The sequence below is a fragment of the Heteronotia binoei genome, chromosome 2 (genome assembly GCF_032191835.1).
Source record: "Heteronotia binoei isolate CCM8104 ecotype False Entrance Well chromosome 2, APGP_CSIRO_Hbin_v1, whole genome shotgun sequence".
NCBI classification, from domain to species: Eukaryota; Metazoa; Chordata; class Lepidosauria; order Squamata; family Gekkonidae; genus Heteronotia; species Heteronotia binoei.
In genome coordinates, this window is record NC_083224.1 from 122,759,594 (window position 1) to 122,784,802 (window position 25,209).

Consider the following 25,209-nt stretch of genomic DNA (forward strand, 5'->3'; position numbering starts at 1 on the left):
AAGGGGCAGGGCAGGAGCAGAAAATGCTGGGGGTGTGGTCATTGTTAGCTCTGTTGTGAAGCTGCTTGCAGGGTGGTTTACAGCATTGAGTTCTGAAAGTGCAATTAGGGCAGCTTATGGACAGAGACCTACAGGAGTGGGAAGGAAGTCTGTAGTAGGGCTATTATAGACCCTGGCCAGAAATTCCAAGAGAGAGATCTGGATTTACTTACGGTATGAGAGATCTGGATTTACTTACAAGAAGGTCTTTAATAATGCATCAAAGTTACAGAAGATGCAGGCTAGGCTTCCATCAGCTGAGCCTCAAGCACGCAGATACACAGAGGAACCTAGCCAGACCTGAAGACCACACGCATAACTAAAACTACACAGTCTCTTCTGTACAAGTTCAGCTTCTCCCAGAAAGTTCCTAAACAAATCTAAACCCTTCCTCCCGGCACCACTTTCTCATCCAAGCATTCAGACTTCTGATCTGTGCCTGTCTAGCTGGCCCTGTGCATGGAACTGGAAGCACTTCTGAGAATGCTATCTTTGAGGTCCTGGCATTTAACTTTCTGCCTGGTAAACTGATTTTTTCCTCCAGGACCACATGACCACATTTCCCAATGTCATGTGCACTATGATTGCTGACTCCTCCCCAGCACCATCTATCTAGAATGTGTGTGATGTCTGCAATCTTCACACCAGGCAGGCATGTCACCATGCAGTCAAAATGCCTGTCACAAACCCCACTCTCTACATTCCTCATGATCAAATCATCCACTACCAGAAGTCCCTCTCCCCACAGATATCCTTGGTAGGAAAGGATATCTGTTTGTTGCCCAAGGAAGGGATCTCTTCTAAGGGACCACATCCCTCCTCCTCAGGCTGATGCCCTCCAACCTTGGGACTCTCACTTTTCACAACAGCAGGACTATCAGCATAGGAGTGGGACTGTTCTGGAAAGTCTCTGAGGGTCTCTTCCCTAAACCTCACTCTCTGCCTTAAGCTTCTCCAGGTCAGCAATCCTAGCATCAAGGAAACAAACCTGTTCCCTAAGAGTATGGGCTCCATGCAGGGAGAATTAATAATCAAATAAATAAACTTGAGTCAGATCTCCGTTGTTCAGATGCATATTCCATAGATTATTCTGTGAAGTCTCCCACTATAACATGAAATGAAAATTTCAGAAAAATATTTACAACCACAATCATGGGTGGGGGCAGAGTGGTGAGAAGAGGAGGAGCAGCAGCACATGAAGTTTTGTAGTTTATCATTCTATATTATTCAACATGCAAGAGACTAGAATGGATGGGGCTGTGATGTGGTTGTTATGCTTAATTAATAATGAGAGTGAGCTAGCCTCTCATGGGACTGAGCTAGACAGAGAAGAAGTTGCCCTAGATAAACCAAAAGTCTACAGAGAAATTGCTTCCAGGAAGGTTGGTCTTAAATATGCCACAATTTGTTTTACTTTTCTACAACAGACTAACATTTTTGAAAGTTCAGTTTTAAAGCCTTACATGGTCTGGAACCACACAGAAGACGACCATTTCTTCCTATATGAGCCTGTACATCAGCACTACTTTTCATGCTGACTCCTCCTTTCTGTCCCTTCCGTTAGGAGGGTGAGGACTATGATGGTCCATTCCAGGATCTTTTAAGTGTTAATCCTGGAGAATTAGGAGGTCATTTATTAGCTAACAGGAGATTTGGTCTGCATCATCTTTTTCTGCCTTGGAGAGACTATGTAACGTGGATTTGTTTAAAAGAGCTTTTTAGGGTGATTGTTTTTATGGTGTTGAGGTTTTAAAATAGTTGTATTTATTCAGGTAGCCAGCTCCAAGTTGACTCAGCCTTCCATCCGTCTGAGGTCAGTAAAATGAGTACCCAGCTTGCTGGGGGGAAAGTGTAGATGGTTGGGGAAGGCAATGGCAAACCACCCTGTAAAAAAGTCTGCCGTGAAAATGTTAAGAAAGCAATGTCACCCCAGAGTCGAAAACGACTGGTGCTTGCACAGGGCTACCTTTACTTTTTATTTATTTTTGGAAACCTGCCTTGAGTTTGGTATCTATGAATAAAGACAGTATATAAACATTTTAACAAACAAACTGCATCCTCAAACACTTCCATACCCAAGTACCTATGGTAGACATTCATGGAGACAAGAAATAAGAACTTCCAAGTAAGGAGGCTCCCAGACCCACTGAAGTGCTTCTTGGACACACACATAGGCATGAGCAGGATGGTGAAACAGGACAGTATTAGAGCAGTTTTTTTTAAAAAAAAATCTGCATGACAGAAGTGTGATATAAGGATGGTGTGTGACATGTAGTATTTATGCACTGGAGGGGGGCAGAATCTCCTGAACTACATTCAGATTTGAATTTGACTTCTTAAACATTTCTGTGAAGAATGGCAGCAAGGGGCATTCCACAAAACTTCATGAAGCAGCTCATTTATTTAACCTGATCATAAGCTTGTACAATGAATATATCTGTTTTCAAATATATGTCTACCTCTTCACGTGGACCCCAAATTAGAAAAGAGGTGAACTCAATGGCACAGCTTGCACTCTTAATGCAAAGCATGTTCTTAAGTATCTTACTGAAATGGGACTTTATAAAGTAGAGATCATATGTCTTTGGGATGTGGCAAGGCTGTATTCATAAATGTTTGTAAAGTGCTCTCAGCTCCTCCAGTGATAGACACTGGAGAAATATTATTATCATTATTAAAGCCTTGAGATGCATCAAGGCTTTACTGTTCACTCAAAGACCTGAACTTAAGACAAGATGACATGGGTAAGGAGGAAAAGTTAAAGATAGAGAAGGAGGCAGCACAGAACCACAGAATTAAATTTTCCTTTCCACATTATAAGGTATTTACAAGATGATGCCAAGAACAGCTCCATCTACCACTGTGTCCAGTTACAGATGGTTAAGTCCATGCTGAGATCAGGTAGTTAAATATACATACATTTCTGAATACAAAACTGCAATTTTAATTCTGTTAAATGGGATCTGAGTAATAATCAAAGCTTAAATCTGTATTAAATGTTGAGCCCTTGACCATGCAAATAATAAAGGAGAGAACAGAGTATATGTAGAGTGCATTCCCTTCATCACTGACAACATATATGCAGCAGAATCACATTTGCTCACTTTGTCTTCCTGACAGGTGTACCAATAGCAATATAGGTATGAATGTGTCACATATTATGGTGCTCACCTGAAACAGAAGTGACATTTGTGCAGTAAAATAGCCTTTTACTGAGCAGCTGTAATTATAGATACTCAGAACATGCATGTCTACGATTACTGGGCATGGCTTCCTCCCACATCTTTAAAAGAAAATAAATTCACCAAGGCTAATCTGTAGTAAGACATGTGACATTTCTACTTCTTGCTATAATAAAAAATTAACCCCCTCAGAAGATAGCTGCCATATTGAGGGTTGGGTTTTTTTACAGGATTATGTATGTTAGCAGAAAACAGAATGCACATAACGTGGGGATAGCAAGGCCTCTCTTACATGCCAGTCAAAACCAGTACATACCCTTTTTAGTCATCCTCAAATAATTTGTATTAAACTACTTCAAATGCTGCAACAAGCGTGAGGAAGTTAGAGCTGGAAAAGTAAAAAAAATCAGAGCAAAGACTGGAAGAAGGAATATCAACAATCTTCAATATGCTGATGACACAACCTTCCTCACAGAAACTAAAGAAGGTCTGGAATACCTAATCAAGAAATCAAAGAAGAAAGTAAGAAGTTTGGCCTCTTCCTAAACATCAAAAAGACAAAGATCATGTTCACTAAGAAGAATAGAAACATCAAAATAACAGTTGACAATGAAGAGACTGAATATGTGGAAAAATTCACTTTCTTAGGATCAGCCAAAGCAGTGAATGCAGTCCATAAATAAAATGTTGAAGCATGCTGGGTTGCACAGCAATGATGAGCATGAATCGAATATGGAAGAGCAAGAACATCAGCCTAGTAACGAACTGTAGATTACTCTGTCCTATTGTGTTTCCCATAGCAACATGGCTGCAAAAGTTGGACCATGAAAAAACAGGACAGGAGGAAAACTGACTCATTTGAGCTGTGATGCTGGAGCAGGCTTCTGCACATTCCTTGGATAGCAAAGGTGTCAAACCAGCAAGTACTGGAGTGCATAAAACCAGGCATGCCATTGGAAGGAAAAATCACAAAAATTACTGACATTTTGGCCATGTCATGTGGAAGAACTCACTAGAAAAAGCAATTATGCTTGGATTGGTTAGTGGCAAAAGGAAACCAGGCCACCAAAGGATACAGTGGCTAGACAGCATAAAATTCTACACCAGCCTGCACAAAGAACAACTCAAAGAAATAGTACAAGATCGAAAAATGTGGAGAGCTGGCTCATAGCATTGCCAAGATTCAAACATGACTGAATGGTTAACAACAACATAGTGAAACAGTTCTGTTCTAAAAAACTGCTAAATTATTTGTGGAAACTAGGTGAGTGGCACCTTTTGAAAGACAAATGCTGAAAAACTTGTTCCATGAAAGAAGAACAAACATCCTGCTGTGTGCAGTAGAAAGCCTCAGTGTGAATGCAAATTCTTTGATGCACTTAATCTGGCAAAGTTCTATGCCCCCAATGAATATTAGTTACATGCACATAAGAGTCAGCAGTGTTAAGGATGTAAAACAGGAGGCCACACAGCAGTTGAAGACACTGCGTACCAAAAGGGACTTCACTGGTTATTGTAAAGAAGCAAGGTCCAAACTACACATGACGGTGGGAACCACATTCATATCCCCATATATGTAACTGAGCTGCATAAAGCATAGTGACCCCCAAAGTCACATGGTCTTTTCTGGGTAAGAAATGGGCCCGTTGGGTTGCTATAAGCTCTGAAAAGGGGGAAAGACAGGTAAAATATGGGTATGTCTCCCTCCCCTTGGGGCTTAAAGTAGTCTGGGAATGGAGAAGGGAATTTCAAACTGAGGTCGAGCATTAAATCTCCATAGTTTCTGGCCCCATGGCCCTCATCCATGTTCCACCTCTCCACCCAGTAACTGCTTTCTGCAGTTTGGTATCTGTGTGAGGATACAAATACAGATCCCCAGAAGGATAAATGTTTTGCCTCTAGAAAGATGTAACTTCCACGTTTTCATGAGTGAATGCCTCTGAGTTGGGTCTGTCATGTTTGTTAAATCCTAGATCATGAAGGAAGGGATCGTATCACTGTATAAACTGCAGATCACACTTTGGAAGTCAGTGCTAGTAATAAGGACTAGGGACATGCTTCAAGTAAAAAAACCCTGACTAACTCTAGTCCTTGGTGCTTAAAAAATGTAATACATGTTCATCAATAAACCACAGAGTTACTGCCAATATCACATGAGCTACTGCCAGAGGACAGTCTGATGTAGTGGTTAGGGAGCTGCACTAAAAACTCGAGAGACACCAGTTCAAATCCTCACATTATTACAAAGCTCACCAGGTAACCTTGGGCCAGTCTTTCACCCTGACCAGCCTTACAAGGTTCTTGTGAGGCTAAAAGGGGATGAAGGAGAACCTTGTATGCTTCCCTGAGCTCTTTGAAGGATAGGTTGGATTTTTAAAAAGTTATATTGACAGAAACAGATACACATCTACAGTATTCACACTTTTGCCAGGTTTTCATGTTAAGCAAACAGCCCAAGTATCATATAATCAAAAAGGGGGGGGGGGGGGAGGGTTGATTTAGTTTGGTTGCAATGAAAGCAAATCTGATGTGGTCTTTCATAAAACAGTGTTTCAGGCGTTTCAGAAGTAACTCAATAAACAGAATCCTTTCATAACTACCCATCATTTTTTAAAGAAAAGTACCTTGGGCAGGAAGACCTCCATGGCTTCTTCTCAACCACTTAAGTTTTCTTACTTGTTCCACTAATAAACAAAATAAATTCAGAGATTATGAAAACTTTACTCATATGATTTTAATATGCAAAAACAATAAAAATATGTTAGCTCTCCTTTACTCCTCAACACAACAGATTCTATTTAAAACTATTATATGCATAAGTAGGCTTCAGCACTGTAGCATCTAGGCCAAAAATGATAATATTACTACCCCTACTCAGATGTTCAGGATCTCGAAGCTCTAAATTACCATCTTGTTATTCCTGGTGGTTTGTCAAACACCTGCACTCACCAAATTATTTCAAATGTTATTGGAATCTGAAGGTATAGGGGGAGAAGATTCCCTGTTCAATTCCTAGTACCTCCAGTGAAAAAGAACAGATTTGAAAGACTGAGACCCCAGAGAGCTGCTGCTGGTCAGAACAGATAATACTGACTTGTGATCTGATTCAGTGTAAGGCGGTTTCAAGTATTCCAAGTAATTTCTAGAATTGTGAGACACTGCTTGGTGGTCAAAGGGAATACAGGCAATTGTTTTTTCTCATTTTCAAATAAAGGGGACATTATTTTTATGTGACCAGCTGGTATAGCCATTCCTGAATTTTTGTGAATGTCATAATAAGATCTCATACAATGGTTATCTAACTCCAGATACATTCAAGAGTCTATATAAAGCTGAATGGTGGCAAAACTAATACTAAAATTGTTCATTATAAACATGTGTGTATGCAAACTAGCATGTGCACAGACACAATTTATGGTGGCCATAAAGGAAATCAACATTAATTAATAGAAAACATTCATGCCATTCCTGAAGCTGCTTGCTGGAATCTTAAATTTCCATTTGTGTATGAATGGCTTAACATACTATAGATTATAGTTAAGATCATTCTTATCCATTTCATACAAGAACTAACACATTAAATTCAATATGTCCATGCATTACACTCAGGACACAAAGTTATAATATAAATCACCTTGATTTATATCTGAAGTAATCTTTAGTAAAACAAATTACATGTTAAACTATTTTGTTTAATGTATCCTTAGCATTTTGTGGGTTGGGTGATGACATCGGCATTGGGTAGGATGTTGGAGTTCACTGAGTCCAACTCAGTGACCTCCAACATCCCTTTAACTCTTAAAATCTGTGATTCTGTATTGCTGAATCAATGCTTTCAAAGCTTTCTGTATTGGTATATATAGTATTTCCCATAATATGCTTATGCACTGTATTAACTTTAAATACATGAAAAAGATTTTAATTCTATAACAAAATGCGAGTTACTTTTTAAAAAGGTCTTTCTTACTCAGCTTTTTGTTTTTTCTCACTTCACTTTTTAAGTTGCAGGAGTTGTTTGAAACACCTACAATATTTTCAGGCTCTCTGATGCCCTCTAAAGCCTGAAAGAAGAATTAAAAATTAAATTCGAAAGAACGTAATCCCAAAATACCCCACACTTTGTTTTAGACAGACAAAAATGTAATTAAAAAGTGCTTATATATGCCCAAACACCCAATAACTACTGTGGAAAGACTAGCCTGAGGGAAACCACCCTGCCATTTTCTTTACCTGCCACCCTGTTCCCTTTCGCTTCCCACACCTGCTCTCGTCTCACAATCCTGACCTGTCCAGTCCTTACCCAAGCCTCTGTATCACGCTGGAACCTTCAAATAAACTGTGCTACTGGTTTAAGCTTCCAGTCTGGGCCAAAATTCTTTCCCAGTCCTCTTATGGCAACCAGCAGTCTGCCTAGCTGTTGGAACCTGACCCTGCCAACACCAACAGTTAAGTAGAGTGCCTAATAAACCTTTGCTACCTGGATTATAAAATGCTATGTGCAGAAGGCAGAAGTGAACAAAGCAAGCCTGTGAGTGCATTAGGAGCAACCACTTCCCTAACCCCATTTACTTATTTTTAATTTAATTCATTTATAGCCCACCCCTCATACTGAGACACACTGAGACAAGGGGTGCAATTGTCTTTCACGGTGTAAGACAATACATTAAAAATAGCAAGAGACAACCAAAAAACAATGAAATAGGATTAGGATTACAAAAATTAGAAACAAACATTAGTGGCTGAGTATTTGGCTATTGTACTGTATAAGGGTTACTCTATAGCTAGGAAAAGGTAATGAATATTTGATTAATTCTGATTTTAGTATTTTTCCCCCCTCAGTGACATTGTCTTAATTGCTTCTTTCATTTTAGATCCTGTTTGTATTTTTAATTTATTATTTTATTATGCCATTAAAGGTCTCGAACTCGACTTGAAACAAACACAGGAAAAGGAAAATTCCTTCTGCCCTTGCCCCAGCTCTATTCGTCCATGAGGTGTGTGTGTGTGGGGGGATTCCCCCTTCAAAAATGCAGTTCCAGCACCACAGTCAATGCCGTTTTTCAGAGGTTCACTGACTCTCATGAGCAGCTTTTCAAGGGAGCAAGAAGCTGCAGAAAGAAAGGGAAGAAAGCATAGATCCTTCCTACAAGCTTCACCTAGACTTCAGTCTTCTTTTAAATACAAAGATACAGCAGCATTTTATGAGGATTCCACTAAGTGGCATACACCATATTCTAAAAAAGCACACACCATATTCTACACAGCACACTAAATTTTGGCTTATTTATGTATTACATTGTGTATCTTCTTCCAAGGACTCAAAGAAGTATGAATTTTCCTGTGTTCCTGTATTATCCCTGTAACAACTCTGTGAGGCTAAAAGAGAATGACTAGCTCAAGGTCACCCAGCCAACTCCATGGCAAAGCAGACACTGAAATCCAAATGCCCCCAGCCCAAGTCCAACATTCTTTCCCTCAAGATTTACAGTTGCAGTCTTGAAGCATTGGCTATCAGGAAAAGTGCAGTCCTAAGCACAAAGCAAAACAACAGTGAACTCACCTGAATTTACTTCTGGTGATAAGTAATGAAAGGGTAAAGACCAAAATGCAATAAAAGAAAAAAATCCATTTTACCAAAAGGAAAAAAATGCTGGACAACATACCTGTAAATGGATCAATTTCTGCCTCAGTTGCAGAAATTTTTCCACTGAATCCTCAACTGTGGGTTGTGCCATTAAGAATCTAAAGAAGTGAGAAGACACACAAAATTAATCCAAGTACAATAATATAATTTCTGAAACTGGAATAACACAAAGAAAGGGATTTGCAAGTAATATAGTCCTTCCTAATTCCTCACCACCACCAGAAATGGGTTAAATGTGACATTTGTACAAGACTATAACTGATCAGCCACGATTGCTTGTGCTGTGGTACAAACCTAGGAAACCTCTCTGGATCTCAACTTGTTTCTCTCTTGTACTTATTAACCACCAAGGAAACACACAGGATTAAAACCTACAAGGAATCATTCTGTGGGTTTTTTTTACAGCAACTGAAACATTGTAGAATCATAATGATAAAAAGGCCACTATAAGATAATAGAATATGGCCACATGCAAAGCTAAGTTCCTATACCAGTCAAGTATACTACATATTTTGCCTTCAGAATGTACTGAGCCTGGAAATACAAACAGAGTATTAGTATACAGGTGTTTGTTTATATGTATTTTCTTGGCAGCTAACTATCTGCTGCTTTTCTGAACACTGGAACTGCAGTATTTGTTCTCCTTTGAGACAGCTCCCAGCTGACCCCAAGCATTGCACTGAAGGAAAAAAAAACCTTATCTGTGCAGAAGCACCATCAGCATACAAGCCGGAGAAAGTTTGGTGTGCCTAAATCCTACTGAAAAGTTAGCTGTTTGTCCAAAGTACCACCCCACCAAAGCAATTGGCTTTCTTCTCAGAAGGTGAAATTAAGAAGGGGCAGGTGATCTGCCCCACCACTGTTGAGCACCTGGTTTGCTTCAACAACAGAAGCAAACCCCAAGATTGTTGAAATGCCTCTGCCCAAATTGGCAAAATACTACAAGATAGATAGATAGATAGATAGATAGATAGATAGATAGATAGATAGATGAATTTATTGTCATTGTTCTCAACAAAAAGAGAGCAACGAAATGAGGTGCTCTTCCACAAACATACCAACACATCAAACACACATATTCATAAACCATTTAAATACATCTAAAACCATTAAACCATTTAAACCATTAAAACCATTTAAATACATCTAAAACGGATAAACATTCATAAAACCATTAAAACAATTTAAACCATTAAATAAACATTCATAAAACCATTAAACATTCATAAAACCATTAAAACCATTTAAACCATTAAATACATCTAAAACAGATAATCCTTCATAACCCTGCATTTAACCTAACCACAGCACTTGGATAGAAACTGTCCTTAAATCTGTTTGTCCTAGCCTTCAACACTCTATATCGTCTACCTGACGGTAAGATCTCAAAAAGCAAATGGCCCAGATGTGTATGGTCCCTTAGGATCATTTGTATCTTCCTTTTACATGCCATATTATACAGATCCACCAATGAGGGGAGAGAACATCCACAAATCTTTTGTGCTCTTCTCGTCACTCTTTGGAGCACCCTTCTCTCTGCTTCCGTGCAGCTCCCAAACCACGCGCAGAGGCAATAAGATAAAATGCTCTCAATGGAACTACGATAAAAGGCAACCAGCAGACTCCCTGACAGTTGTAGTGATCTTAAGAGTCTTAAGTAGTATAGTAGTTGCTGGGCCTTTTTCTCTAGAGCTAAAGTATTTGCCCCCCATGTTAGATCCTGTTTCATGGTAATTCCCAGAAACTTCCATTCTGTCACCTGTTCTACCATAACACCATCAATAAACAACGGCTGGGTGTCCAAACTACTCTTCCTGTAATCCACTATAATTTCCTTCGTCTTATTTATATTTAAAATAAGATTATTTACTTTACACCAAAGGGACAGCTGTTGAACTTCCCTCCTGTACGCAGACTCATCATCCTCAGAGATGAGCCCTACCAACGTTGTATCATCTGCATACTTAATGATTTTGTTACTCAGACTGCTAGAAACACAATCAGACGTGTAAATAGTGAAAAGAAGTGGACTCAAGACACATCCCTGAGGGGTGCCAGTATTTAAGATCTTCACGGAGGAAATATATCCATCCATTTTAACCCTTTGTGAACGACCTGACAAAAAATTCAAAATCCACTCACATATAGAGTCCGACAGCTTCAAATCTTTAAGCTTAAACAACAATCTATGGGGTGATATTGTATTAAAAGCAGAACTAAAATCTGCAAACAACATTCTAACATACGTCCCCTTTTTATCCAAATGCGATAAAGCAGTATAAAGAACAGTATTAACAGCATCCTCAGTAGATCTATTTTTCCTGTAAGCAAAAATAACAAGAAGAGATATGTACAAGAAGAGATAAACAAGAAGAGATATGTACATTCTTATTATCATTACCACTGTTAGCTAAGCTTACTTGTCATTCTTTTCTATTTGAGGTTGTCCCTGTTTGGATGAGCTCTTTGGCAAGTCATGGACTTCATTTCTGCTTCCTAGGAATAAAGATATTACAGAAGTGGGAATAAATGTTATTTTCCTTATACACTAATTGCAGGAGGGAAAAGCCCCTTGGGAAATACTGATTGTCCTATAAAAATGCTTACCATAATCTGCACAAACCAGATATACCGCCTTCTCTGAAATGCCATTTTAACAGGTGCCTTTTCCCATTAACATAACTTGATTAGAGTTCTCATTTTTTTAAAAAAAAAGTTTAAAAGGTTGAAGAGAAACAGAACTGCTAAAAGAAAAATGCAATACTAATGCAAAGCAGATATAAGGTGATGCAAGGGATCCACTTAGAAGTCTACAGTGATGGAAACAGGAAACAAACAAACAAAAACACCAGAGAGCAAGCAGTACAGATATAAGATACTACATTATAGACATGCAAAAAATTGAAAGTCTGGAGAACAGACAATGCTGGAAGAAAAAAGGATAATGAAAATTCAAAATGCACCCAAATTGCACAAAAATATGCACGAATAATTTATCACAAATTCAGAAAAACAGAGCAGGGCAGAGACCAATATGGAAAGGGGGGGGGGAGAGATATTCAGGGTTTTTAAAATTAAACTTGAAAATTTGAACAGATTTCGAGGAAAAAATAACAAAATGCAAAAACATGAAATGAGCTGATATAAAAGAGAAGAAACAGAGCTATTAATCCTGAACTGGAAGTGAAGGAAAGATCATCCCAAAGAAGGCATGGTTGCAAAACAGACACAAGATTGTTGTTGAGTCCAAGGACATTTAATGTATCTTTGAGATGGCATCGTAACTATGTATACCGTACATCTTCACAAAACAGCATTTTCACATTACTAATTCCTCCACTTAGTTAAGGAAGGATTGCATTTCCAGATGTTTCACATTCTGTAATAGTTATAATGGATGTTCACACGGCTACAACTGTTCACAGAGAAATGAGTGTTCATGATATACTATGAAAACACATGAAAGAACAGAATGAGTAAGCATTATCACTATTAATATATGTCATAATAGATTTTTATTTAAATTTGCATTCAGTCATGAAAGCACAGTGCCAAGCAACACGTTACAACCATAGACAAAAGCAGAACCTAAATAGAAAAGCATTGAAGATTGAAAAGGTATTAATTTTAGAGCTTACTGTCATTCAGTTACCTCAATTAAACTTGCCATTATGCTAATATGTATATCAACAACAAAGTAATTTTAACAAAAATGTTAAAATATTAACAAAAATGTTAAAATGTATAGGAGAAAAGGAAAGGTTTTTAAGTGACAGATTAGAATCTGTGTTCTTGCCACCATTTTGCAGTCTGGAAAAACTAGAAAGAGGAAGCTATTGCTACTTTGCTGAATAATTATCCATCTAAATGTCAGCAGTGAACACGTGATCCATCTTTTTATGTGCAAAAGAACTGTTCCCCTATGCCCATATTTAATTACAATATGGAAATATAGCACACACTCACCTTTGCCTTTGACATCCCAATACACAGACATTTCATTCCTTCAGGCATTTTTTCTGGTTTTTTGTCAGAAATAAAGCATGTGCAAAATCCAACAGATCACTTACATATGTAAAAATGTAAAACTGCTTGTGAATAGTGAAAAAAGAGAGATGCATATTTATTAACTGCAGCATTCAGGGTTTTAAAATTGTATACTGCATTGTTTTAGATGTCAAATATACATGTATCAGCTTTCATTTAATAGGACAGGATCAACTGGCAAAGGTAAATACATTGCCAACTGGCCATATTGTCTATCTCCCCACAGTATTAGCTGTATTCTGTAATAGGAATACAGACGCTAATACTTGTGAAAGTGACACTGTCAGTGCCATCCAGCACAGAGTTGACTTCAGTGGACATAGAAGAGTATAATTCTGCTTACAATTGCCCTGCAAGATATTTGATTGGTAGACCAGGTAAATGACTGAAAGACCGGAAATATCTACATGCAGCCAAGAGGTAGGTTTTTCTTGTCTTTCACTTCAGTACCTGATCCACATACATAACTTTTAAAGCCAGTTTAGTTTCTTGAAAACTCCATTGAGTCCATTCAGCCAAATGAAATAGAAACTATCTCTTCCTAAGAAAGGAAGGTGGTCTTCAGTCTTCCTTGGAGACTGTCCAACTGGGCTCAAGAATGATAACAAAGTGCATTTAGTTTAGGTCCCAGCTACACAATGAGATTTAGAACGATCTTCAATGGAACACATTAGTCATGACTTAAATCTATGGATTTATACTTGGATTAGATGAATTTAACTTTCTCTGTATTGACTCTGAGTATATACACTAATTCTGCTCACACCATACCCTGGAACATATGGGCTGAATACAAGTATTTATTTTATCAGTGTATGTGTGTTGAAATGTGTGTACACTTTTCCTTACATGTTATAGAGTGCATACTAACTTGTAACATTTGAACTGGCCTGCAAAGCCCCTCTATGCACAAAAGACCTACAAGAGCACATCAACTCTTATGTAAGAAACAGCACAGCTTTCTCCTACCCTCTGAAGGCCAAGTCAGGTCCCCTCTTCCTCTTCCTCATGCAACGGTCACCTCGAGACTGGATTACTGTAATGCCCTCTACATGGGGCTGCCTCTGTACCGAACCCGGAAGCTGCAGCTGGTGCAGAATGCGGCGGCTAGACTGTTGCTGGGGCTTCCTAAATGGGAGCACATACAGCCTGGACTGCGCGAGCTGCACTGGCTGCCAGTTACATACCGGGTTCGTTACAAAGTGCTGGTCATTACCTTTAAAGCCCTATATGGTCGAGGACCTGTCTACCTTAGGGACCGTCTCTCCCCATATGAACCCCAGAGAGCACTGAGGTCAGCCGGAAAAAACTTGTTGACTACTCCCGGACCGAGAGAGGTGAAGCTGCAATGTACCCGTAACCGGGCCTTCTCCTCTGTAGCCCCGAGCCTATGGAATCAACTTCCAGAGGAAATGCGGGCCCTGCGGGACCTTGAACAATTCCGCAGGGCCTGCAAGACCTTCCTCTTCCGACTAGCTTTCGCTGACGAAGGAAGAAATTGTTAATGATAACCGCCATCCTAAAGAACAGTATTAGCACTTTTATTAACTTAATTAACTAATTTTAAACCTAATCAGAATTTTAATGCTTAAATGTAATTTTGTGTTTTTTGCTTTTTGTATAATTGAAATTTGTATGATGTTGTTAGCCGCCCTGAGCCTGCCTCGGCGGGGAGGGCGGGATACAAATAAAATTATCTATCTATCTATCTATCTTCCTTCAGTGGGGCTCTGTTTATATAAGAGGCACTCTCTTCCCCGTTCTCACTGCAGCTCCTGACCTGTGTGGCTTTGGCTTCATACAGGTCCAAAACTCTGGGAATGGCTCAGGTGGGGGGGCAGGTTATGGGGAAGCCAGGAATATAGGCATAATGGATCCAATCCTCTATATTCTCAGTTTAGCCATTTCACTTAATACCTGAGTGCTAAGCCAAAAAGCAGAATTCCTTTTCCATACTTCATTGCTGAAACTAGTAGTGTAGGAAGTTTGAAATTACATAATAGGATTCACAGCCTGATGCATTCAGTGTCTATATGTATTTACAGGACAAGAAAGGTAGACATTCTGAAGAATTTTGCAGCACCACTAGTTGTTTTAAGGTAAAATCAATTGTGCACAAGTAGACAATGAGGCAGGAGATGCCAGTTTTTGCCTCATACTGATCCAGACAATGAGCTAGAACAGGCTCATAGCTATGAGGGGGCCTCATGGGGCACAGCCCCCTGACTTATTTGTGAGGCCCCCTAACTTTCCAGCCCTATCTGGTCTCCTGACTTGCCCCCTGACTCTCCACGATTCCAATCACACGTGGGAAGACCGGCAGAAGCAGTCGGTGGCTTCCCTGCCATTTAAAGGCCCCGCCGATCAGCTAATTGGCGGGCCCTTTAAATTGCACTAGAGGCTGGAGGCTGCCTTAGCCATCCCTCTGGTGTGCAATATGAATGGTGCGCCGGGGGTGGGGGATGGAGGCAGTGGCAGGTGGCAACAGCAACAAGAAGGGAAGGGAAGCAAATCATGCTGGGTGTGCAATTTGAGTGGCCGGGAAAGCAGGAGGAGGCAGCGAGGGCAACAAGAAGGGAAGGGAATTGCGTTGGGTGTGCAATTTGAGTGATGGAGGAGGAGGGAAGGAGGAGGAGACTGTGACGGCAACGAGAAAGGAAAGGAAGGGAATCATGCCGGGTGTGCAATTTGAGTGGTGGAGGAGGTAGCGGCAGCAAAGAGAAGGAAAGGAAATCGTGCCAGAGGCTGTCTCAGCTGCCCCTCTGGTGTGCAATTTGAGTGCCAGAGGGAGGGAGGAAGAAGCAGCCGCAGCGATGACAAGACTCAGAAGGAACTTAGGAAGGGAAGGGAATTGCGTCAGAGGCTGCCTCAGCTGCCCCTCCAGTGGGCTATTTGAGTGGCGGAGAGGGAGGGAGGAGGAGGCAGTGGTGACAAGACTCAGAAGGAACTTAGGAAGGGAAGGGAATTGCGCCGGAGGCTGCCTCAACCACCCTTCCAGCACACAATTTCAGTGTCAGGGGAGAGGGAGGGAGGGGGCAGCGGGCAGGAAAGGAATGGAAGGGTGGTAAGGAAGGAATGCGGGATGGAAGGTGAAGGGAGTGAGGCCACTGAGTATGAAAATATTTGAGTCCTCCCCCAACCCCCCACTTCCCAAATCTTGGCTATGGGCCCGAGCTAGAAACTCAAAGGTATAGGACAATGTGAGATCTAAATTCTACTACACTGATCACATGGATCACCTTAGTCTTTCACCTAGTTATCATCCAATGTCACTTTGCCTGAAGAGAAAAGATCACCACTCCCCTCACTGGACCCTAACCTGGATGGGCCAGACTAGCTGGATTCTGTTGGATACTGGAAGCTAAGCACAGTTGGTCCTGGTTAGTATTTGGACGGAAGATCAACAAAGAAGTCCATGGCTGCTACACAGAAGTAGGCCATGGCAAACCACTTCTGGTTGTCTCCTGCCTTGAAAACCCCATGACTGGACCACCATAAGTCAGCTGTGACTTGATGGAACTTTCCACCACCACCATCATCACCCCTCATTGGAACAAGAAAGTACTTTCAAAAGAGTTCAAATCCATTTACATGGATATTACCAGTCATTAATACAGAGTTGAAAAGGGCAAAAACATCCTCCTTTTTGTGTGCACAGCCATTTTTATTTTGGCTCAACTACAGACATGTTTTCCCCCCACAGATCTGTCTTGTCTATATACAAAGTGTTACAGGCTCTATAGGGATTAGGCTTTTACTTGACTAGCAAAAATTAATATGGAAGAAAGGTACACAACACTATACCATCCTTTCAGTTCAGTGCTCCAGACATTCTCTCTCCCCCTCAGAACCAGGAAGGGAGTGAAGTGCATGGAGAAAGCAACTGCAGGAAGACAAGGAATGGAAGGGAGAGAAGTTTGACCCAGATGCTTTGTAAATGACTTGGGCAGATATATGAGTGATGGCCTTGTCACATCTTGTTCTTTCCTAAGGCAGCAGTAGGATTGATTAATGAGCCTTTCCTATGAGCTCTCATGCCTATGAGGGTCTGTCCAACAGGCAGTATCAGTGCCCTTCACTGAAAATACACTAAAATGTCTTAAATAAATGACCCACATTTAGCTGTAAAGTACAATGATAGAAGAAATAGTTCCTTGTCATTCTAGAGTATTTCTGAAGCTCTGGGAGTATGTGTGCACGTATGTATGATATTATGCCATGTGATGTCTCTAGAAAGCTCAAGGATATAGCTGTCTCTAGAAAGCTCAAGGATAACTAAGAAAATCTAATTGAAAGGAAGAATGCTATCCAAGTCTTTCTGACTAGATGAAAAATACTCCAGTCAATTCCGCATAGCTGTGGAATGAAGTTAAGTTGCAAAACCTGAATATATAAACTTTTGAATCCACAAAAACCACAGTACTTCTAAAAAAGAGTAATCTTTAGAACTCCAATATTATTCAACACTCAGCTAAGGCCCCTGAAAATGCATGATTTCTTTTGTGTGGAAATACTTCATTATCAAAACCTTTAACATGTTTTCTATGAAATAGTCAGATAATTATTCAGAGACAGAGATAAGAGATTGAAAATATAATTATTATGAAGTTGAAGACTGAGGTAATTAATGAAAGACAGCAGTAAAACAACTTGTATTCCAGACACACTGCGCAAATGTATATTGCAAGTTTTCGCTGTTAATTCTATACACTGCCAGATCGTCTGTAAAAAAGTTAGATGGTTTACACAAGATCAGTACCAGAGGTGCAGATAATACAGTATTTGAAATTATTAAAATAAAATTCTACAGCATTACAGGACAGTATAGCTCCTTTAACATACCAAATATTTGGAAATGGTATTAAATATGATAAATTACAAGTGCTAGATCACAAGATTACATTCCAGCACAACTCATTTCTCTTCTTTTTAGTAAGCAAAAGAAAATAAAATAAGCTAAAGGAAAATCATCTACATATATTTGTGAAAGATGTAAAAAAGATGGATCCATGAAGATCCAAATTTACTGAGAGAAAAAAACCATACCATGTAAGACATAAATTAATAAATCAAGAATTTTACTTGGCCAACAACCAGAAAAATTCTGCAGTAACTAGAAAAGAATGTTCAACTAACCATTTGATAGACCATGTCTGTGCTCTTGTACATTATTGCTTCTGGGAGTTGAAAATGGACTGATTAGGCGTGTTCCTGTAGTTGGTGAATAAGACTTGCAATTTTTCTTTCTCCTCTGCAGTGGAGTTGTGGGTTCCTAAAACAACAATAAAAGTGGCATGAGGAAAATGCAGTGAAAGGCACATTTTCCCTTTCAGATTTAATCACCTACATTGCAGCCTTTCTATGTTAATCTGAAGGAAAGTGCTATAATTCTCTCTAGAATAAGGGAGGGCATCATGCATCTCTTGCTGCATTTCAGGTGACCCACAGACTCTGGATTAAGTCCCAAGAACTCCAGTTTTCACAAAGTAAACTATGTTTCCAGTCTTCATGGGAAAAAATATGGGTCTGAGGCTTAGGCATAGTAGCCAAACTTTTTTTTAAAATGCAGATTTTCAAGGATGTGTGGTTAAATGGTTGTAATTTTTTTGGGGGGGAGGGGGGGGGTTGAATAAAACATTTGGCATTTAGCAATTCCTGACTTTAAAAAGCAGAAGGGTGTAACACCTATGGCTGTCGATTACATTATTGAACATTATGGAAAAATCAAAATAAATGAATTATTTTCAGTTCTTTAGTTCTAGTATCTTTTTAAAATAACCTGTGAGGTAAACAATGAAGCGTAAACAAATTCTAAACCAACATTAATGAGGTATAGTTTGGGTAAATTTTCAGCTATCTTAATTATACTTCACATTTCTATGTGGAATAAATTTTGCAAACTGCATTTGTAGTCACTCCAATTTGCAAGTTTACAATACATTTTCATTCATTTCAGCAGTGTGTGGCAAAAGTGGGCTGCAATCCACAAAGAAAGGCCTAATATAGACATTATTAGTAGAGCATTTCCACTGCTTCCACTGGATTAAGGAATCACATCCAAAGGAACCATGTTGACACCACACGCCCCCTTGGGACACATACTATTTATGTATGTTCCTCAATTAGATTTTTTTCAGCTGTATAATTTGGATTAAGTCTAAGTGGTATGCAAATCAAGTTCAAGACCTTTAATGGCATAATAAAATAATAAATAAAAATACAAACAGGAACTAAAATGAAAGAAGCAATTAAGACAATGTCACTGAGAAAGAAAAAAGAGATTTTTTTTCAGCTGTATAATTTGGTTCAAGTCTAAGTGGTATGCAGATCAGAAAGCTACACAGTCATGAGTTCATATATTTAGAAGACTTCTGTTTGCAGAAGACTATGTACTGAGAAAATACTTTGTGTATTCCAAGTATGAAAGCAAATCAGCTCATTTCAGATTAAATAATATTTTTGTGCCCCTTCTGAACACTTCCCACTTAAAAAAAACATTATTCTCCCAGAACTCTTATTTTTACATGGCAGCTACTTCCCATAAAAAGATGTGTTATTCTCTAGGTTTATGTGGAAGCACTATTCTTAAATCCCAGATGTATACATTTGTAAACTGCTGTTCTGACAGCTCAAGCAGATTAATTATATATTATCTAATAAAATAAAGAATATCCACAAATACATGGAAAACTGACATTCTTTGCACAATCTCCTACAATCTCATCTGATTAACAGCAGACTCCTATAAATTTTCCATTTTAATTTATTTACAAAAGTCTTACAGCACTTTTAAAAAGGCAGACATCATCCCTGTCTTATTAAAGGCAACTATACAGGTGAAAACTCTCTGCAATACCTTTACCTACTCTGTTTGTGTCTCCCCTACATGCATCCTCAGAATTGCACATATAAACTGTTTCTGGGAAACCTGTAACACTATTCAGCTTTATATTTTCTTTCCTTTTTGCTATTTAACAATTGCATTAATCTTGAGAAAAAAGTATTTACTGTCGGAGCGGGAGTAGCAGAGTGAGGGAGATGACTTGCCCGACACAGGGCTTCAGGAAAGAAAATCAGGCAGACACGTGCAACTAGTGCCAAAAGGTGTATTAACATATATACACAACAAGTGCTCTCTTGTGCAGTCTATACAATATCACCTCCACGGACAAAGTGCTTCGCCTAACCACCATCTCACAGGGAGAGACCTGTGTGATGCACACACAGATCATATATAGTCCAAGCAGCCAATCCTGGCCATGCTGACTCAGCAGATTGCATCACTTGGCTTCTGCCGGCTCAAGCCGGTCTGCTGATCAGGTCACTGTGACCTAGCCTGGCAGCTAGATCGCCAGCTGTCATACTGTGGCTGTCAGACTGGGTTTATGTAGATTCTTGCTCCAACACACCTCCTAATCTATTTAAACCCAGTATACCCAAAACACTTTACACAGTTTACATACATGTCCACCAGCAACATTACAGTTCATATTTACGTAGCTCGGAACCCTTTCCGGAATTCGTTCAGGAACTCATCATGATTGTAAAACACATCATCGTGTTCCTGTTCAGCCAGCTCTTTCAGACGCTTGGCTTCAGCCTCCTTCTCCCTTGCCTCGCACTCTGCCACCCAGGCTTTCCATTTCTTAGCCTTTTCTTTTAACATTTCCTCTAATCCGGGTGGGTCTGGATTGACAGTCAGAGTGACATAGGGACACTTGTACCTAGCGGGACGTTGGCCTTTGGTGGACCTGGCAGACACCCGTGGCCCTGTGCTTGGACCAGCTTTGTCTTCTTCGGGTTGCTCTGTTCCCACCTCCTGGGCTGGTTGCTCTGCCCCTGTAATTGGGTGTTGAACCTCCTGACTCTCACACTTTACCTCCAGTTCCTGCATTTGAGGCTCTGCCTCCTGACTCTGCTCGTCGGGCTCTGTGCCAGCATTCGGCTCACCTTCTCCAGCCCCACTGGGTGCCACCTCCTGGGCTGGAGTTCTGGGCTGCGCTCCAACATCGTTATCGCTACTTGGCAGCAGGACAAATTGTTTCTGCAAGGAGTGCAACCTTGGCCAGCTGCTCTCTTCATTGAACTGGGCACTCTGACTAAGTGTTATCTTGCTTTTGCTATTGCAGAAACGATAACACCTGGCCCTTGGCTTGTAGCCCAGAAAAATTAGGCTCTCTGCCCGGACATCCCCCTCCCCGCTACTCGTGGAGTGGATGCCAACCCGAGCCCGTGACCCAAAGACTTTTAAAGAACTCAAATCTGGGGTCTTGTTCAACAGTAACCTGTAAGGCACATTTTTCACAGTATTACACCAAACCCTATTTTGCAAAAAAACAGCTGCATGTATGGTTTCTGCCCAATAGGTCATTGGCAGTTGTGCATCCTCTAACATGCAATACATCACATTCTGCAATACAGCCCCATGCCCATTTTCTCGGGGCGTTGCCGGGTTCGTCAGACGGTGGGCAATGCCCTTGTTCTCCAGCCAACGTTTCATCTGGTTAGATAAGAATTCCCCCCCTCTGTCGGTTTGTACAGCTAGGAGATTAACCCCTAATTGTCTCTCCACTGCTTTGACCCACTTGGTGAATGTCTTATACACCTCAGACTTATGCACCATGGTGAAAACCCACGCGTACCTCGTGTGGTCGTCGGTGGCCACCAAGCAGTATCTCCTCCCCGACAGACTCTTTGGCAATGGGCCAATAACGTCTAAATGGACTAGTTCCAGGGCTCGTGTGCTTTCCCTTGAGCTTTCTTTAGCAACAGCACACGCCTTGCTTTTGGTCTTCTTGCAGACCTGGCAATCCAAGTAACATTTGCAAGGATTTACTTTCAAACTAGGCACAAGCTCCAGGGTTTTCTTTAACGCCCTAAATCCGCAGTGCCCAAGTCTCCTATGGAGCAAATGTATACAATTATTGTGCACAGGCTCATTCGACACCTGAGCCACCTGGGCACAATCACTCTGGACCACATACAGTTTACCTTCCCTCTTTCCTGTCACAAGCAACTTTCCCCCACCTCCCAGGATTTTGCAGCAGGTTTTCTCAAATCTCACCTGGTATCCCTGGTCAAACAGTGTGCTAACACTCAACAGGTTAGACTGCAGTGAGGGTACATACAACACATTTTGCAACATACATTTCAGTGCAGGAAATTCCACATTGCCTGAGCAAACAGAATTGGCAGTGGTCCCATCAGCCAATCTCACATACTTATGCTCAGGACTGTCAATGTTTTTCAACAACTCCTTCTCGCAGCAGAGATGGCTCGTTGCCCCGGAGTCTAAAATCCAAGCAGACCCTGTGCTCTCTACTGCAGACGTGACCAGCCGGGTTGCTTCCTCACACGGGCTGGCGGTCCTCCGCTCTCGCCGCACACGCCCCCGCCTCTTCTCCCTCTCAGGGCAAGCTCGGAGCAGGTGCTGCGACGACCCGCATCCATAGCAGCGACGGACTGCAAACGCAGTCGGCTCCACTTCCTCCACCTTCGGACGCCTGCCAGCAGCAGAAGCTGGCTCATTCTTGGCTGTCTTCCCGGACACACCGATAACAGCACGCTGCCCGGCCGACACCCCCGGACAGCTCACGGCCGCAATTCTCTCTTGGAAGTCAAGCAGGTGGGCACAGACGTATTCCATGGTCAGGGTCGCTACGTCCACCGTCTCCAGAGAAGTTATCAGGGGAGTGTACTCAGGTGGCAACGACGACAGCAAAATGTACACTCTGTCGTCTGGAGCTACAGTCTTGCCTCTTGCCTCCAGCTCAACGAAACAGTCCGTTAGCCGTTTGATGTGATCTTTCACACACCCTCCAGCCGGCATAACGGTGCGGAACATCCTCCTTGTCAAGGCCATGAGGGAACCAGCAGTGGTGCTAACATGCACCGCACTCAACGCGTCCCAGGCAGCCTTGGGAGTGTCCTTCCCTCGCACATAAACCAGCTGGTCATCTCCTATAGATAGCACTATGTTGGCCAGTGCCTTATCCGATAACACAGTCTCGGCAGGAGATAAGTCAGCAGGGGGGTTACTCACGAACAGCCATTGCCCTTCACGCTTGAGGTAGTGTTGCATTCTCAGGCTCCACACCGCGTAGTTGGCTGAGGTGAGCTTCTCAACGGCTACTCCAAGCTGTTGCTGAGCCATCGTGCCGACTCCTCCTCACAGCTGGCTGCCGACGTCCCTCTGGCTCTCAAACAGAGAACGGTGGTGCTTCTGTGTCCTTCACCGGCGTTCCTCGCCTCCGGCTCTTTCCAAACTCACAGTCAGCTCAACTCTCAACTCTCTCCTCCGCGCAGCGGAACCGCCCTGGGCCCATAACCCTGTCGGAGCGGGAGTAGCAGAGTGAGGGAGATGACTTGCCCGACACAGGGCTTCAGGAAAGAAAATCAGGCAGACACGTGCAACTAGTGCCAAAAGGTGTATTAACATATATACACAACAAGTGCTCTCTTGTGCAGTCTATACAATATCACCTCCACGGACAAAGTGCTTCGCCTAACCACCATCTCACAGGGAGAGACCTGTGTGATGCACACACAGATCATATATAGTCCAAGCAGCCAATCCTGGCCATGCTGACTCAGCAGATTGCATCACTTGGCTTCTGCCGGCTCAAGCCGGTCTGCTGATCAGGTCACTGTGACCTAGCCTGGCAGCTAGATCGCCAGCTGTCATACTGTGGCTGTCAGACTGGGTTTATGTAGATTCTTGCTCCAACATTTACACCAATAAGGGAAGGAACAATCCATGTTTATCAACAGCTATACTGATTAATTCCAGCTCTAATATTTAGAAGAAAAAATCTCAATCTTCCAACACAGAGATTTTAACACTGCAAGCATCCCACACAGTTCCTCTCTCTCAAAAAAATATATTTTTCTACTTTCATTTTGGGGGGGGGGGGAACAGCTTTAGGGTGGAACAGAATAATTTCAAGCTGAACCGCTTGCCTCTAAAAATGTTACTCTGACCAATGAAGCAGATGCAAAATTACAGTCACAGCTGTATTCAGAGCACAACAAGGTGGGTAATGGAAAACTAAATTGCTAATTAAATTGCTAATGATTTTTGTTAGTGCCTCTACTGTATTTTGTCATTTTTAAAACATAAAAAGTATGCAGAAGATATTTTAACACTGCCAAGTTTCTGATTTTGCTAAGTACCACAGAGACCTCTAAAGACTGCCACCTATAAAAGAAGCGTGGATGTGGGCACATGAAACAGCAGGCTTGCTTTACTGACCAGCCATTTAGGTACATCAATGCTTCCTCCTCAATTTTGCATCCTTTAAGGCTACCTGCCTCATGAACTCCTCTGCATTAGGGCTTGGAGCAGCACCCACAGTTGGTATTTGAAGGTAATAAACTGGAATATGTCGTGACATAATAGCTCTGGAAATAGACACTGGCCACATTTTACCAAAAAGAAAGAAAGAAAAGAAAAGCAGAGCAACAGTACAATTTTATTTTTATTGTGATAACTGTAGGGGAAATTTATTGCAGTGTTAGTATTTTATTGTTTCATTATGTTAGATTAGCTGAGAGAGGTAGTTACATTCTCAACATAAAAATGTCTTTAATGTTTTCATTTCAATTTTGCAGTTTATAATATGCAGATTACAGCATTATCATAATCCCATATTGTTATATGTACAGTGAGATGACAGTGCGTTTTCTCCTCCAATTACAGAGCTAATTTCTAATAAATGATTTCCACAAGATCCCTAGTTCATCTGGCATTTGAAAGGTGTATACATAAAAAATTATCCTGCAATTCCTTGTTAAAGTCAATTTCCTCATGCAAGTTAGATTATTGTATAAGAATACAATACAATGTCTTCTCCCAAAGACATCTAGCAGTCACTTCTTCTTCATACTCAAAAATGCTTTATGATGGATTGCCAAGTAATTTATCATAGTCTCAGTGAACTGCCAATCATTTATGTTTATTCCAGAAAATAAATTTAATCCCAGGAACAGAAATGCAAAACTTACTTTTTCTGTGGTAAAGCTGTCCAACTTCAAAACTCTCTTAACGCTGTAAGAGAAAGGGAGGAAAGCAAGTTGTTTTATCCTTCATAAGCAAATTTTCTACTCAAAAAATTCATACATGGAGGCTATCAAATGATAAAGATCATCTTGTTTTTACACTACAGAAACTAACCTTATATAAAGCAAAAAAATAAATCAGCTAGTGAACAATGCAACCTGTAGTAGCTTTATAACATTTTGTTTGTGTGCTCTCTGAAAACCCACCTCTTCAGTTACACAAATGGGAACAACTCTGTT

The 25,209-nt window shown here is 40.9% G+C and overlaps 1 protein-coding gene across 2 annotated transcripts in view; it reads right to left on the reverse strand.

The window, feature by feature from the left end:
- ITGB3BP (integrin subunit beta 3 binding protein) overlaps positions 1-25,209 on the reverse strand; it is a 70,661-nt gene that overhangs the window by 38,839 nt on the left and 6,613 nt on the right. For both annotated transcript variants that reach the window (XM_060231939.1, XM_060231937.1), the window contains exons 2-7: positions 24,916-24,958; positions 18,049-18,184; positions 11,286-11,361; positions 8,885-8,963; positions 7,189-7,282; positions 5,846-5,905 (exon numbers count right to left, since the gene is read on the reverse strand). In XM_060231939.1, coding sequence (XP_060087922.1) covers positions 5,846-5,905; positions 7,189-7,282; positions 8,885-8,963; positions 11,286-11,361; positions 18,049-18,184; positions 24,916-24,958 — 488 coding nt within the window. The remainder of the gene's footprint in view (positions 1-5,845; positions 5,906-7,188; positions 7,283-8,884; positions 8,964-11,285; positions 11,362-18,048; positions 18,185-24,915; positions 24,959-25,209) is intronic.